This window comes from Poromitra crassiceps, assembly GCF_964638095.1.
Source record: "Poromitra crassiceps genome assembly, chromosome: 17".
Lineage (NCBI taxonomy): Eukaryota > Metazoa > Chordata > Actinopteri > Beryciformes > Melamphaidae > Poromitra > Poromitra crassiceps.
In genome coordinates, this window is record NC_139635.1 from 30,824,774 (window position 1) to 30,843,051 (window position 18,278).

General features: G+C 42.5%; 1 protein-coding gene across 1 annotated transcript; it reads right to left on the bottom strand.

The window, feature by feature from the left end:
• Positions 1 to 1,553: 1,553 nt before the first annotated feature.
• snap47 (synaptosome associated protein 47) lies at positions 1,554 to 17,737 on the bottom strand. Its single transcript, XM_083653714.1, has 6 exons — positions 17,618 to 17,737; positions 16,978 to 17,501; positions 15,813 to 16,312; positions 15,007 to 15,131; positions 4,847 to 5,034; positions 1,554 to 1,952 (listed from the first exon to the last, which is right to left on the bottom strand). The coding sequence occupies exons 2-5, from the start codon at positions 17,472 to 17,474 to the stop codon at positions 4,888 to 4,890; spliced, it is 1,269 nt and encodes a 422-aa protein (XP_083509840.1). The 5' UTR covers positions 17,475 to 17,501; positions 17,618 to 17,737; the 3' UTR covers positions 1,554 to 1,952; positions 4,847 to 4,887.
• Positions 17,738 to 18,278: the final 541 nt, after the last annotated feature.

Genomic DNA, 18,278 nt, shown 5'->3' on the forward strand with positions numbered 1-18,278 from the left:
TTTCATTGTCAATGTCAATCTACAGTAAATGATGGTGACTAGTAAAGTACTTAGGAAGGTGCAGCTTGTCTCCTTAGTGATATATGAACTTGTGGAATGTATGTATGAAATTTTGAAGGACATGGGAAGGGATTCTGGTTGACTTACCGTATGTATTTTAAAATCAAATTAAGATTTGGTAGATTTATGCCGTTGATATTAAGTTGACAAAAGGGTGGTGCTGAATAATCAATTGGTCCAACTAGTCAAAGTGGCTCATGTGAAAACCTCTAAGTATAATCTATTCTCTAAAATATGGATCCCGAGGAGATTGGGAGTACAAGCAATACATCATCGGTAAGCGTATATCAAACTATAATAGTGTTAAAAGACCAAACCAAAAATATTATGATGTTCTCATCTAATCTGATTGTAAGTAGTAAGTAATAAGTATAATGTTTCATTACTTCTAGGAATGTGGCTGATAAAATGTTTTATTTTTATTTTTTATTATATAATATTTCCTTCAGCATTAAGATAAGTGTTTATGTGTCAAGATAAGGTTGGTATAGAGTGCCAAAGTGAACATCACTTTCTGCTTTTCTCAGTGTACCAGCGTGTGAAAAAATATGAATGGTGGTGAATGGAGAGATGCAGTACTTTTTTGATCCCGTTTCAATTGTGCCACGGGATACACAGGTAAAGTTTTGTCAATTTAAAATATAACTATGCATGTCAAGAAAGTCGTAGTTTTTCCTGAAACTGAAACGTAAGGTTTAGTTTTGTCAATCAACTACATCTGGTGTCGCACATTATACGTCACACCATCAACAACAATGGACTGGCGGGAGAGACGTCACTTACGCGACTGGTTGTGCGTAGTCTTTCTGATTTATAACTTATAGTGCCACAGTTTTACCACAAACTGCGACTTTCTCAACTTGCAGAGTTATCTTTTACATTGACAAACATGACATGTGTACTCCCGTGGCACAATTCAAACGGGATAAAAAAGGTAGCGTATCGCTCCGTTCACCACCATTCATATTTTTTCACACGCTGGTACAGGGAGAAAAGCAGGAAGTGACGTTCACTTTGGCTCTCTATCCACCTTATGTAGAAGAGACAGTCTGGCTTGAGAGACTAACAGGAAGTGTAAACACAAAATCTGAGGTTCCGATTGTGTTTACACTTCCTGTGACTCATAAACCTAGTCTGACTCATATATGAGTCAAACTAGGTTTGACCAGGTGAGTCAGACTAGTTTGAGCAGGTAAAACAGCCGGAGTTTTGAACAGGAAGTCGTGACACAATCGGGTCAAGTGGGCGGGGCTACATAAGGTGAACAATCTGCAACAAGCACAGATCCTGTACAGGCCCCACGGCGTGTATTCCGCCCTCTAGAGGCCATCTGACGAAGCGTATTACCTCACTAAGCGTTACCTGCCTGCCTGCCTGACCTGAATTTGACTCGTGATGACCTCGGCTGCACCGTGGGGAAAAAAACAAGACGCAGGATGCAGCAGCCAGGTGATTAATGTAAAACAAGTTACATATATTTCAAGTTCGTTAACAGTTCATTACAAGTTCACAATCATAACAGACCACAGTAAAATTACACAATTACAATATGAATAAATACGTATGTGCAAGTCCTTTACAGATAATACAGAATTATAACAATACCAACCATGCTGGAGGTATCAATCTCTAGCAGTACATACATTTGTACCATTTACCATATAGTATTTATGTTTAAATAATTAAGTAGAGAGAACATGTGTGTATTGTGTCCTGTGTTTAAATAATTAAGTACAGAGAACATGTGTGTATTGTGTCCTGTGTTTTTAAAGAGTCCCAGGATTGAGTTACATTTCCATTTGATGCAATACACAGCAGCAATATTGAGACATGCAACATTTCAAGCCATACCAGTGTCCAGGAGGGATAACAGACACCTGGGAGCCGTGGACCTGAGAGAGAGAAGCATCAGGCGATAAAATGAAATGAAATGAATCAGAAACGGGGATGTTAAAGTAATACAGCAGTTCAAATTTTGTTTTAAGTCTAGCTCTATTTGCTACTTACAGCACTAATGATGATGTTGATTGGTAGAGATATTTCTCAGCACAGTCCATGGGGTCACGCTTCTGTATGTACAAGCTGACTGAAGCTCACTAAAAGCTCATCCACACACACACACACGCACACACACACACACACACGCACACGCACGCGCACGCGCACACACACGCACACGCACGCGCACACACACACACACACACACACACACACACACACACACACACACAAAGTACATTTCAGTGAGCTTCAGTCAGCTTGTACATACAGGAGCATGACCCCATTGACCTTGCTTTCATTTTTGTCCAACTTTCCAGAGCTACTATGAGTGCGTTTACATGCACACCAATAAACTGATAACTGTGAGCAATCAGTTTATGGCAATAATCTGATCTCTGCGTTTACATGCACTTTAATAATCCGACAATAGGAAAAACCCGGGTTTACATGATTCAGTCAATTAGTCGGATTTCTCTCCAGAAGGCGGCGGTAATTCAACTTTTTACATGCAACTTGTACATGCGCAGATGTATACACCCACAAGAAACCTGATACGCTGTATACAGGCACTCAAAAGACAGGTTATTGGCCAAAAACCTAGGTATGTTTATCGGTTTATTCATAACCCGATAACGGCCATAAACGGATAAAGCTTATCGGTTTATGCTGTTTACATGACCATTTGAATAATCAGGTAACTCCAGAAATCCGCTAATAAACTGTTTATTGTCTGCATGTAAACGCACTCAGTGTCATCATTCATTGGCAAGTATCAAATAGCGCTAGACTTAAAAAAAAATGTGAACTACATGAATCCCTGAATGGCATTGGCAATCTTAATCTATCAGTCTATCTAACTATAAAATTGAGTATGTGGGCAACGTTTGTTTGTCTGTTTGTGTTCGGGCACAGCTATGCCGTTTTACCTGCGATTGGGCCGAAACCTTCAGGGTGTGTAAAGGTCACCCGTGCGGGTGACCTGACGGAGCCGGATTTTTAAATTATTAGGCTAATTAGCTAATTATGTGTGATGTCATCGGGGATGTCATCAGTGATGATGTCAAAAGTGATGTCATAAGTGTGCACACACACACTGAGGTGATCGTGTTTGGCCCCAAAGAACAAAGGCTTAAAATCACTGCACGCCTTGAGTCTCGATCCCTGAAGCCTAAGGATCAAGTCAAAAATCTTGGAGTTATTATTGATTCCGATCTCAACTTTAACTCCCACATTAAGTCAATTAGAAAATCTGCTTTTTATCATCTTAAAAATATAGCAAGAATTAGGGGATACATGTCCAGACAGGATCTAGAAAAACTAATTCACGCCTTCATTTATAGTAGGTTAGACTACTGCAATAGCCTTTTTTCTGGTCTCTCCAAAAAAGAACTTAGGCAACTTCAACTCATTCAGAATGCTGCTGCTAGAGTTCTAACGAAGACTAAGAAAGCTGATCATATCACTCCAGTTCTTAAGTCCTTACACTGGTTGCCAGTGTGTCAGAGAATAGATTTTAAAATACTGTTATTAGTCTATAAATCACTTAATGGCCTAGGCCCAAAATACATAGCTGAATTGCTCCCACGCTACGAACCGTCTAGAACTCTTAGGTCAACAGGGTCCAGCTTATTAACTGTCCCTAGGATCAAATCAAATCACGGGAAGGCTGCATTTACCCACTATGCTTCTGCTAGTTGGAACAAATTGCCTGAAGACCTCAGATCTGCCCCAACCTTACTTACTTTTAAAAATAGACTAAAGACTTTTATGTTTACCGTCGCTTTTAACTGCTGACAGCTACTATGCAAACCCAATGAGTCCTCTATAAGTTTTAGCTCTTTCTGCAACTGCCGCGCCTGTTGCTTATTGCACTTTTTATACTCTTTTTTTTAAAGTTTTGTTGTGATGCTTTTAAATGTCCATTTTATTTCTTCTTTTCGTTTATTTTCCTGTGTGCTTAATGAAGTTGCTTAATGCACTTTTTATACTCTTTTTTTAAAGTTTTGTTGTGATGCTTTTAAATGTCCGTTTTACTCTCTTCTTTTATTTTATTTTCCTGTCAACCATTTTATGTGAAGCACTTTGAATTGCCTCTGTGTATGAAATGTGCTATACAAATAAACTTGACTTGACTTGACACACACACACGCACGCACGCACGCACGCACGCACGCACGCACGCACACACACACACACACACACACACACACACACACACACACACACACACACACACACACACACACACACACACACACACACACACACAGAGAGAGAGACAGACAGATGATGTCATCAGTGATATCCAGGGCCCGAAATATATATATATATATATATATATATATATATATATATATATATATAATATTTTTTACCAGCCAAAATAATATATCGCATTTTTGTCACATATACATCAAGGATTCTGCTAGGCCTTTTTTCAGACGGCCAATGCAGCCGGTAACGTTCCAGAATTCCGGCCATATCGAATATTTACCGGCCACTATTAAACAAAGGACGTTATAAAATAATTGTTTAAAGAATCCATTTGCGTCACGTGTGGTGTTTTTATTATTATTATAATCATTTGTATTGATCAATTAGAAATTTCAGGTGACCCCATTTGAATTCCATGCGACCCAACCTTGGGGTCCTGACCCCAAGGTTGGGGTTAGCCTGCCATAAGGAGAAGGTTGGGGTTAGCCTGCCATAAGGAGAAGGTTGGGGTTAGCCTGCCATAAGGAGAAGGTTGGGGTTAGCCTGCCATAAGGAGAAGGAAGAAACTTACAGTGCATTTCTCAGGAGTGACATGTTGCCTGCTTGGGGGCGCTAGAGCAGTCTCTTCATGCGGCAGGTGTGCTTGTCTATGTGCATGGTGGCCTGGTCTGTGGAGTCGCTCAGCACGTCCAGAGCCTCATCTTGCCGCTCCAGCTCCGTCTCCGCCTCCAGAGCCAGGCTCTTCAGCTGCATCAGCATCTGGGCACAGAGACACATACAAACAAAATGAGCTTTCGGACTGGAGGAACTTTCTCATAGTTCTAAGAAGGAACTAGGAACGATCATAGTTCTTACAACACTGTTTTGAGGGACTTTTTTTTAGCTCCTACTTCAGGGTAGGTACTCTCTAGTGTCAGCACAAGAGGAACCTTTTCAAACTTCTAGAAATGCCTGGGGCAGTTTAGCCTGGTAAACCAGCCGGTTCACGTGAACTCACATTTCATTTGGTTCTGCGGGACCGTCTGGCCTCAAGCCCTGGGAGGGCTTTAAGCAGAAACTGCAAAGTGGAAGAACCAATCAGCGACTGCGCTCAGTGCCCTGTGATTGACAGCGCAAGTTGGCCAATCAGGAACGCCACTAGCACTGCACTAACAAAACAATAATGGCCGCCTCCTTGCCAGTCCGTCTCGAGGAGTAATGTCAATGTTTGTCAAGTTTAAACAGCCATAAAGTGCAGTTATTGCAGACAAGAGGGACCCAAACACAACGCACACAGCGCTGAAAAAAGCCGACCTCCGCGTCTGCAGTCATATAATGATGATATGGGTAGAAAACGGGAGGAAAACTGTCTATTTACATGGAGTAACATCACGCTGCCATTTGGCCCCGACGGAGCGCCATTCAAGGACTGGCTTGGACACTATTTAGATCACAGCAACGCCTAGGACGCTCAAAATCGCACCGGAGAACACTGGGTGAGTCGTCAGATAATAATTAATGTGAGGAGAGGGCTCCAGGTAAAAAAAAAACGAAATTCTCCTTTAACTCATTGAATGCCAGCCACTTTTGGAAAACGGATGCTCCCAGTGCCAGCCCTTTCAGAGCGTTTTCAGTGATTTCTCGAGGCCCACAGAATATTGTGTGATATTACTATGTAAACACCGAACACGCCCAAAGAACGATGAGACTCTATTGTATCATCAGCAAAAAAAAGTTTATTGATATCATTTTCCGTTCTTTAGTTATCAGCCGGAGAAGATAGGTTGATTTCACCAAAAACAGACGTTTCCATCTAGAAGCTGAGATAATGAGCCTTTTGTGAAATGAAGCATTTCAAGCAAATCACTGACTCTGAAGCTAATATTTTCTGACCTGAAACATCTGAACAGTAATTTCCTTCAATAAAACAGCACCCCCACCCCCCTCAACTGCAAACTCCTCCTCCGTGGGAGTGTCTCTGGTGGCTCTGCTCGCTCTGCTGCGTGTGTCAGGCGAGTCCCAGCTTTTTCACAGCGTTCCGCCGTTTTTGTCGCCGGCTCCCAGCGCTTCCAGCTGAGAATAATGTAACTTTTCAGAAAGACGCTGGTGTCGGCAACTAATCATGTGGAGGGGCTATCGCAGCGGAGACGGAGGGGCTCAATTGTGGCAGCAGATTGGCTGCTGTTCACAGGCACAGCTAACGTTATGCTTCATGCATATCGATGCATACCGATGCGGTTTCCGTTTCCCCATGACTTCTTCTCTGTTTTTCCCTCACCTTTCCCTAATCTGGAGAGCACTGTCGCCACCTAATGGGTCCGTAAAATAGCTTATACACATTCGACATCGCCCATATTTTTACAGGAGATGCATCTGGCTTTGATCCACGTCCCACCGTCAAAAAACGCAATTGACGACTTTAGTCGTCATTGGCACTCTACGTAACTATTTGAATTGATGACGATAGTCGTCATTGGCACTCAATGAGTTAAGGAGTTGTCTGTCAAGGCAAGTACATCCGCCCAACCTCCACCCACTGCTAAACACTGGGAGAAAGCTTGAGGCCAGACGGTCCCGCAGAACAAAATGAAATGTGAGTTCACGTGACCGGCTGGTTTACCAGGCTAGGGTCGGTTAGTATCAACACTAACTTTAACTTGCTACCTTTTTTAGCAAGCTAACGTTAGCTAGCTATTTGTTAGCCAAAGTGCTGTGCAGTGGTGTGAAGGTACTGGCAGTTAGCATGCTAACCCCTGGCCTGGCTTACGTCACTTCAGCGTTCCTATTGGCAGTGCAAATGCGAACAGGAGAAGAAGAAAAAAGCCCTTGAATGTATGTAGGTCTCGGGGGAGTGAGTCACTGAAAAAGCATGCTGGAGTACCTGCAGTCACGACAAGATGAGAGGAGGGGCCAAATTCAAAATAGACCAATGCAAAATGGAAAGAGAGCAAGACAGCCAATGAAGCTGCAGCACTAAGAGACCAGCAGGGCAGGGCTAAACAGGGCGAACACATCTCCACGCAAATGTTTCTGTTGTAATGGGCAGGGACTGTCAGGGAGCCCCCAAAACGGTTTGGTCCGAAATAACCTAATGTGTGTATATTTGTATTTTCCTGTTGGTGATCACCATTGAATATATACATACGGTATACTTAAGCAATATAGCATGAGAGCAAGTGTGTTGTGGCGAATATATCCCGCTGATAAGCTGTTATCCCACGAGGCCGCAGGCCGAGTGGGATAACAGCTTATCAGCGGGATATATTCCACAACACCACGCAGCTCGAGTGCTATATTGCTTTTATAAAACGGTTTCCAAGTATAATAATATAATAATAATAATACTATAAGTTCGACTGGCAAGAACGTGCGGGTGATTTGATTGGATCGTTCTGGAGACTGAAGTTGACATTGGCCAATCCTGGCGCTTGCTGAGAAGCTGAGAGCTTTCTGGAAAGCCGACAGGCAGCTTGAGCGCAGCGCTGCATCCTCAGCGCTTGCTGAGAAGCTGAGTGCTTTCTGCAAAGCCCGACACCAACTAACGTTACGGGGTTAAATGCGGGGTTAACAGCCTTTTTTTTGCAAAGAAGACATTAGCCCGCATCTATTCTTGTACAAAACATAATTTTCTGCGAAGTATTAGTAAAGTTATAAGCGAAGATCGATTCACAAGGATCTGACAGCTGTCTCCGCCATTTGTTTTTTTTGAAGTAACCAAAGGCTTTTAGTAAGAGAGTTGCCATGGCAACCAATAACCCATGGCCATGGGTTATTGGAGTGGGTTATTGGAATTATACAATGGCTGTGAACCAATCAGATTGCTTGATTTGAGAGAGCCGTTTTATAATATGTATTATTAGTCCATGGGCCAGACCAGATATCGGTACCATCTGGGTGGGCAAAACCTTACCTATAGTAAATTGTTTATAGGGTCAATATAAGTAAATTAATATATGATAGCCTTTCCACAGGAGTAGCTTTTCATATTTTTTTTTACATTTTCTTATTTTCCCCTATTAGCGCCTGTAGGAGATTTTGTTGCTGCTTTGTTCCTATTCTTGTTTTATATATATATATATATATATATATATATATATATATATATATATATATATATATATATATATATATATATATATATATATATATATATATATTAAAAAAAGGGTGTGATCGAAAGCATGCAGTATATTTGGAAGCCTATTCCACTTTTGAAATCATGAACACAACACTCTTTTTAAGGTGATGTCTATGTCTAGGTTCCCCAGATTCCATTTGTAGCATCTCTGTAGCACGTGAGGTGTGTGTTCAGTGAGGCTGGTGACTACTAGGACCATTATTCTGTGACAGAGGCCTTGACCTCGTAAGTCATTTTGTTCAAAGTACTTCAAGAAAAGTCTACACATCACAGAATAGAAACTGTTTACCACCGATAAGTTAATTAACTTGATGAATTAGCTACTACTAAGTAGCTAGCTGTGCACCTAGGCATGAGACAGGCGTCTATATTGTAGTTATATTAATGTAAAAAAAAAAAAAAACATAGACTCATTGGGGTTTTTGATGGTGACTGTTTTAAGTGGATGTGGAGGAGTTACATATTACATGGTAAGGAGGATCATCTAGCTCAGTGGTTTTCAAACTTTTTGTGTGCCTGAGGCACACCAAAGGGCAAGACAACATCTCAAGGCACACCTATATCCATGCAAAATAGCCTCTATAAATGTGTTATCACTCTTATAAATTATTTACTAATGCCAAATAAAATACTTGTGTAAGTACTTGTGAAATATTTATTAACTAAATAATTGAGGAATTCACTTGAAACTTTTTTTCTAAAAATTATAATAAAACAAGCGATTTATTGGCTCATCCCCTCGGGCCACTGCCATGGGCCCTAGCTAATGGGGATGGATCTCTCCGCAAGACAAACAAGGCAGCTCTTGCCAGAGAGTTGGAGAAGAGTGTTGCTCCAGCAGAAGTCATCCCAGAACCTTCAACAACCATCATCGATGGAATGAGCTTGGTACAAAAGATGAAAGGGAATGACAAGACATTTGCACAGCTGGCAGAATCAATCCTAGCCAAGGTCCTGCATGAAGGAGGTAAGAGTGAACGCATAGATGTTGTCTTTGATGTTTACAAGGACATGTCGATCAAAGATTCAGAAAGGGCAAACAGAGGTGCAGCCTTGGGGATCCAGTTCAAGAATATTGTTTCTGGCCACAGCATCCAGCAGTGGAGGAAACAGCTCTGCAGCGCTGCCAGCGAAGCCAGTCTGATAAAATTCTTGGTTGAGGAATGGAAAGGACCCAAGCACAGAGATAAACTAAATGACAAGGTCCTATTATGTTACCTGTGAAGAGGTCTGTTTCAAACTCAACAAGAAGCAATGGGAGGAGGTAACACAGCTCAAATCCTCTCAGGAAGAAGCGGACACTCACATGCTATTGCATGCTCTCCATGCAGCAGAGTCTGGCTTCAAGGCAGTGATCATTACGGCAGATGACACAGAAGTTCTGGTGCTGAGTCTGGGTTTGAGCAAGGACATCCCATGCCCAATGTACCAGAAATGCGGAACACAGAACAGAACAAGGTTCCTGGACATCACCAAACTATGCCAATCACTTGGTGATACTATTGCTGGTGCCTTAATTGGCATGAAGGCGTTCACCGGCTGTGACACTGTGAGCGCATTTGCAGGACGTGGGAAAGTGGGCACCCTGAAACAGTTGAAGCTAGACAGAACATACCAAGAAGCATTCATGGAGCTCGGCCGTGTTTGGGATGTCTCTGATGAGCTCTTTCAAAAGCTGCAGGAAATCATGTGTCGAATGTATGTACCCTCTATGCGCACTACAGATGTCAACCTCCTTCGGTACCAACTTTTCTGCACCAAACGTGGGGAGGTCGAGTCCAGCCAGCTTCCACCATGTGAGGATTGCCTATTGAGGCATTCCATTCGTGCAAACTATCAGGCTGCAATCTGGAGACGGTCTCTTCAAACCCAGCCATCTATACCAAGCCCCAAGGACCATGGGTGGACCACAGATGATGAGGGGCATCTTGATATCCAGTGGATGCGTGGTACCCCAGCACCAGATGCCATCTTGCAGTTGCTGTCCAGCAAGTGTGTGAGGTCATGCAAACCACCAGAGTGCACATGTATCAATACTGGTTTGAAATGCACAAACCTGTGCAAACTACAAACATGTGCCAACCAACACATTGAAGAAGAGCCTGCTCCACAGCTGACAGACTCAGATGTGGATGATGATGATGATGGTGCCATCGTGGGAGGCATGGTGTCTCAGGAAGGGTAGATTGGCCTATTGTCCTGAAAGACTGGAAACTAGTGCTGCACGATTCATTGAATGGCAATCGCAGTCGCAATCGCGATGTTATGTAATGTTATGCGTTTGTCGGTACAAAAGAAATAAGTCTGCAGATGCACGTTACCTCGCCTCTAAAAAAAAGAGGTGTCGTCTCCTAGCTAGCCAGTCACATGACGCCTTCATGGTCCCTTGATAAAGTCTGCAGATGCACGTTACCTCGCCTCTAAAAAAAACAGCACATTCCTAGATACTGTTTATTATATCGCAATCGCAAATCGCAATATTGTCCACCATAATCACAAATCGCACCTTTCCCCCAAATCGGGCAGCACTACTGTAAACATTTTGAATGTAGCTGTTTATATACCGTAACACAAATAAAACTATTTTTGAATGAGAAGCATGCCAGTTTACTCTCTTTTTGACTCAGAAATGTGCCAATTTAGTAGACAATTAGGTATAGTATATCTATCTAGTATAGTATAGTATGGTATGTATAGTATCATAGTATGTCTATATCTAGACATATAATATTAACAGTCAGTAGTCCATACACACCCCAGGGAGAAGATATAATGAAAGAAAGACGATTCCAGGGAAGGCACTTTGCCAGTTTTGAATGACAGCAGTCCATAATTTAAGAGGGGATAAGCACTAATAAGCTACCAGTCAAGGTCTATCATATAAAAACATAATCTAGGTATGTATATGAATTAAAAAAATCAAATCACAAATAGAATTTGCCCACCCGGATGGTACCGATATCGATATGTACAATTTTGAGCTGTGTCCCATTCCCTCGAGAAGTCATTCTTCTACCTTAAGGGCCAAATTCACCCCTCACGATGGGATAGCATGGGTACATTATACCTTTTCTGAATCCTTATAGTCCTGTGAGTATCCCAGTGTTTGTTGTTTGTATCTCTGATGTTCCTAGATGCCACAGTGCTGAAATAAAGACTATAGTTTAGACGAAAATTGTGGAAAAACGAATGTCACTGACAGTTTGAGGAGCTCCTGTGACCTCTGTATTTGTCAGACAGACACACAACTGAGCTTAAATGAAAGCTAGGAAGCTACGCTTTAAAACTTTATCAAACATGTTCTCATCAAACATGAGTAAAGGTCCTCAAAACGAGCCTAGAATAGGATATGCATCAGCACCTAGAATCCAAATTATTGTAGGGGCTGGCTAACTTCATGAGCTGATAACCGTGAGAAAGCTACCATTCTGCAAAGGCTATCATACTAAAATATCATCTATGGATATATACATGTTCAAAAATCATGATTAGAATTTGCCCACTTGAGTGGTACCGATAAGTTAAATTTTGGGGTTTGGCCCATGGACTATATGTGAGTGTATCTGTGATAATTATTGAACACCATGCAACTGACTGACTTTGGTTAGTCCGACTGTGTGTTGTGCATACATACTTACATTGTGTTGATGTGTTTACATGTGCGTGTATATAGGATGGAGATCCCCCCCCCCCCAATGTAACTTACCACCAGGGATAGCATTACTATGTGTATGGGTGTTTGTATTCATATCCGCTTACTGTGTGATTTTCCGACTGGTTTTTCATGTCAAGTGAGTGGTTTGATGTCATGTGATCGTATCACGTGACTTGCATCATGTGTGTATTTAAGATGGCGTCATGCCGCCTTGTCACTTTTGTCTGATGGAGAGCAGTGGGTTTGCTCGAAACGTCACCTCGGCGCAATAAACAAAGTCACTTTGGTGAAGCCCTGCAGCGTGCGAGCGTTTTGACCCCTCTTTCATGTTTTGCTCACTTTGGGCTCGGCACCTGTCATATCTGGCCAGGATGTGCATGCTTGTTCTCAGCTGACACACAAACAAACACAAACAAACACACACACACACACACACACACACACACACACACACACACACACACACACACACACACACACACACACACACACACACACACACACACACACACACACACACACACACACACACACACACACACACACACGCACACATACAACTAGCATGAGAAAGTACACATCATCAATTTGAGTACTTGCACACCGCCCCCCAGTGAACTTGGACAAACAAGGAGCAGGCCAGGAATAAAAGAAGAGGAGATTCAATCTGGAAATCTATGGAGAATGGGGGAGCAGTTGGGAGTGTGGACCTGAATGGGGGAGAAGTTGGGAGTGTGGACCTACTGCTTTTGGACCATATGAGGAGAGGTGTATTAAGCTGGGGTCAGTGAGTTAGAAAAGGAATATATATATAGAGAGAGAGAGAGAGAGAGAGAGAGAGAGCAGTTGAAAAGAAGTCATTTTATTTGCAGTTCTCTCTTGCAGCCTTGGCCACAGACAATGAGCAGCTGCTAAATGTCTGCAGACAAGACGGCAACATTACAATTCAACACCGAACCGTGATGCAATAGCGGCTACTCATGTGGCAGGTATATGATAGTTATGATTTCCAGTGTTTGATACTTGAGAATATGTTTGAGGAGAGAGGTCTTGGCTCGTCCGCGGGGCTCATTGATATCAGACGGACAATAACGTTTGTTTTCGACTTTCTCCGGGTTCAAGGAACACAGCTGCGTGGTCCGACAACTGTGTATGTTCTGGTTGATGGAACAACTTAAATACACCAAGATGTGCCAAGCAAAACCTAATAAACACTCACTCCAAACCCCACCACCGTGGTTTCTAAACTAATATTATGTTATCCTACACATGCTCACACACACACACACACACACACACACACACACACACACACACACACACATTGACATTATGGCAGTTTTCACTGGCGAGTAAACGCGGACATTGCAACTGAGCACAGGAACCGCTCCAGACAGCAGTTAGAAAACAGATAGTATGTCAACACACACCGAAGGGCAACTGTATTCAACTTTGTAACTTTTGCAATTTAAACCAGGGTAATATGACCGAATCGTGCCCAGCAGTTACATTTAGTTCTGGTGTGTCATAGAAAAAAACACTGACAATGACTATTTTTAGCTGCTGCTTATACAACGGCTAGAGGACTTAAGTCATGTAGAAAACCGCCAAAATTAAACATTTAGGCTAGATTTAGTAGAAAAATATATGATCTAAAACTGCCCGTGTCGTGCGCACGAATGGGGTAATTTCGAATAACTTATTTTTAGGGACTGTGAATTTAATACACACACAAATTAATCAAATAAAAAATAAATGTTTCATCCTACTGAGTGAAGCAGTTAGGAAAATGTTAACGACTAGGAATGTTCAACTTCAAACGATAATCCTCATTTGCATATGCTTGGACAAAGGGGGATATTTGCTAAAGCACTTAGGGCAGGACGTTAAACTGTGAGAGCCTCTCTACAACTTGCCTCACTGTAGATCCTAATCTTGACATGAATTACATTAAGAGTAGGGTGTGTGCAAAAGTGTAGCATTAAGTCAAAATTGGTAGCCTTTGAAGTTTGAACTTATCGGCAATAGACAATACGGCATTGATATAGAAACAATGGACAAGCAAAACTGCATGACTGACCCGGCACTGTCATTGCTATGATGAATTTGTTTGATAAATGATTATATAGACAAAAACGATAGTGAACTACACCAAGAAAAAAAAAACATGTTGACATTGTTATAATGTACAATAATTAACTAAGGATCAGTCATAAAGTGCCTACAATGCCTCATTCAAGATAGGTTTTATAGGTCTGCATGATATAGTCTTGCAGAATTCCTAGTAAGGAAATATTGGCATTAACTACTGTAGTCAAGCTTCAAGCTAAATATGTGATATTTATGTAACCATGGTCTAATGAACATAGTCATATACAGAAAAGGTTTTGCACAAAGTATCTTCATCTAAGCAACCTGTGCTGGTGTGCTAAACAAAAAAATATTGTGAGAATTTTCCGTCACTGTCTAAGTCTCAACAGTTACAAGCTTCTGAATGGAAATACTTTGTACAGTCTGACCAACTAACTGACCATGTCTCTTTCCCTCTCTTAAACCCAATACAGACTTTGGTTTGTGGTCTCACCAACTAACAGTTAAAACATAGGATGACAAATAAAAAATCATTATGCTGAATTGTGGTTTGGACTGGAAATACTATATAACATTCAAATTCCATTTTCACATGGAATAGAGCTTATTTTTCTAAAAAACGTATTGTAATGACATCAGTTCTACACTTCATAAAAACAACTAACCGTCAAAATATGTTATTGAAAACGATACGGTAATTTACAGTAACAGCAGCCGCGAACTGAGGCAAGTGTCGGGCAATTTGTCGCCCGTAGACATAACATTTGTATTACCTGCCTTGTACATACAAATATGAACACATCTAAATTCATCAACAGTGCAAGTCATACAGCGACACGGGCACAGCCAGAGCTATGGCGGACCTCACCTGTTTGAGTTCCTGGGCCTCAGCCTGACTGACAGATGGCTGGAGAACATGCACCTGCAACTGGGACAGCTCCCCTGCTGGGACCTCCACTGGGAGTTCAGTGTCTTGGCACCTCTGCAGCAAACCTGACTCCATGAGCGGAGATGGGGGGGTGGGAGTGCAGAGTATGTATGAGTATATGAGGAGGCCAGACAGTAATCTCAAAGTACAGCAACCGGGGCCTTTAGGATGAATTGACTCTTATCAAAATATATTTCTTTCAGGGAAACATTAGATCCTTGCGCAAAAGGCATGTGCTTGAAATGTTTTTACACGTGGTTGCACACTGAGGAAAAAAGAAAAGAAAATGCAGCGGTAGAAGCATGGAGCTTTACTGCCACTTGGTGGTCAAATTGATAATACGATGCAGTGCATTAATTACACAGCAAGTAAACAGTAAGCACAGTGCCTTTGTTGTAATGATTACTGTTTAATGATGAACCAAATTCATGACCGTTTCAGAATTTTAATCATCATTAAAACTATGTTGGATTACAGAGCTTTGAAAAACACGGTAAAGACTATCCATCATCAACCAAAGTTTGCAACAGTCTCCCAGATGCAGGAGAGTAGGCTGCAGCCCACATCTGGGTGTGAGCTTTCAATGGAAAATTTGGTGACATTATTTCAATGAGTGTATCAGTACTCTCTGAACATTTACAGCACATTTGAACAGTACTGCGATAATACTGATAACCGTGATCATTTTGGTCACTATAATCATGATATTAAATGTTCATACTGTTTCATCTCTATATGTTCCTTACCTTGATTCCAAACTGAGTCGCCTGTGTCACACGGAGATGAGCCTGGAGTCGTCTTGAAAGCGGTATATTCGCCGGTGTACTCCACCTTCTTTTTGTACTGCATCTCCATCACTGACATGGCCTCCGGCATCTTGGCGGACAGAAGCCGGTAGCATATATCTGGCTTCCCGATAAACCGCTGCCTAACGCTAATCTCGTATGGGTTGTGCACCTTGATCTCGTCCACCTCGTTCCGTTCGAAGCGGTGAAGGAGCTGGTAGGTGGTGTCTCGCACCTCCAGCGAGGACACCAGCACCAACAAACATCCGGGCTTCAGGTCCGAGTCCCCGCCTTTGGACACCACGGCCGGGACGCTGGCGATCACCTTGTTCCTACCTGAGCCCTTCCCAGCGGCACTGGCCGCAGCTCTTGCGGCGTCCTCGGCCTTGGCCTCCTGCTGAGCTCTCCAGGGGAGTTTACCAAACGGCCACCAGGGGGGAGACTCCAGTTCAGACAGAAGTCTGCAGACAGAGGAGACAGGTATCAGGTAAGGTCAGGCTTATTATTGTATTGTAGCTATGAGGTTTTAGCAGCTAACAAAACACTAACACTAACAAACAGCATGTCTCAACAGTCACAGTATACTACATCATATATCTACACACACACACAGACACACACACACACACACACACACACACACACACACACACACACACACACACACACACACACACACATCGTATACATACTACACATTTTACTAGATTAATATACATACTAACACAAACACTGCATAATCGTTAAACTGTGGGAAATCGGAGCACCCGGAGGCGACAGTGCTAACCAGTGGGCCACCGTGCTGCTTGCAGATAATCGCGCCGCACATAAGCCTAAAACATGAATTAACATACATTATTTTAAACAAAATGTGTTCAAAATGGCATCCAGTCTGATGAACTCTGATGGGAGGTATATATGGATAATGGATTATCTAATGACTCTTTCTACTTGAAATGAATGCAGTGGATGTTGATGTGTTTCGCTGTCTGTCTGTCGTTGTTTTCATAGCACGCCATAACAATCTGCCAGTGCATATATCAGTATCAGCAATCTGCCAAAAGTGTTGGAAAAGATCAGCAAAAGAAATCCAATATCGTGCATGCCTATTATTTGGGTAATTTACTTGTCAGCCACGCCCAGATCGGAGTCAATCTTTTCCAGTCCCTGCATCATGTTGTCAAACTGCTCTCCCTGATGGCTGAGGACACTGCCCGTGTCCTCCAGTCGTCTCTGGGCCCCGGCCACCAGGTTGATCAGCTCTCTGCCTTTGGACGACTGGGACTCTGCACCCTGTGCCTCGGTGGAGGGGGACAGAAGGCGCTCTCTCCAGAAATGCTCCAGGACGTTGTAAACCACCACCCTGTTGGGCTTGAGTGAGCCAAACCAGTGTTTCACATTGCCCTGTTCCAGCACCGTGAGGGTGCTGAAGATAAAACTGGACGACTCCATCTTGATCTCCATAATCCTGGAGAGGCGGAAACTGGCGAGACTCGCCTTGCTCTGCTCAGAGGTGAAGCGCAGTGTGGTTCTGGTGAGGGCCAGGGTGCCGTTCTCCCATCGTTTCTCACTGTTGATGTAGTAGGAGCCAGGCCAGCTGTGGATGGGAACGTCACGGCTCATTTTGGAAGGAGTTGGAGATGCACTCACCTAGCAGAGGGACCCAAATCAGATCCAAGATTAATGAACCAACCACATAAAACCACTGTTACATTTCATCTGTTGTATTGACTCATCATCCCTGTCTAGCTACTGAACATACTTACAGAGTAAACGGCTCCAGGCAGCAGGTTAGCTCAGCTGAGCCGTCAATTTCACTCGTGAAGAAGCAGCCCACTGTCTATAAGACTGTCATTATAATGCTATGAATTATTTTAACAGTTATCACTCCCCCCTAGCAAAGCATAAAGGTCCCACACATTACTCGAGTACATTATCTTGTTCGGCTGAGCGTGACGTTACTCTCAAAACAGTGTTGTTTACACGGAAGTGACGTGGCGTAGGTGTACAGTAGTATTTCTGTCCGACTAGAAAATATTGCCAGCAAAATGTAATGACTCGATAAGGTTTTGTAAAAAAAAATAAACGGACTAGAATTAAGATAATTTGTAGTTTTAGTATTAATTAACGCTAAATAACAGCGTTAATACATGCAGGGGTAATATGCGTAAATAGAAAAATAGTAACGTATACATACGTAACCTTATGTGATTCTGATTCATTTCGTTCGTTCCCTGCAGTCATCGCGATGAAATCAAATGGAGCGAGTTTTCAGAATAGCAATATTGTATTTGTTGCCTAACGTTCGTGTTCGGCCTTGAATAAGCGTAACATTGGACAACAAAGCTGGAAGGAGATGCATAATCGAATCTCAAAACAATTAGCCTGCTAGCTTTTACTAGTTCTTGCTACTCGAGTGACAGCAGC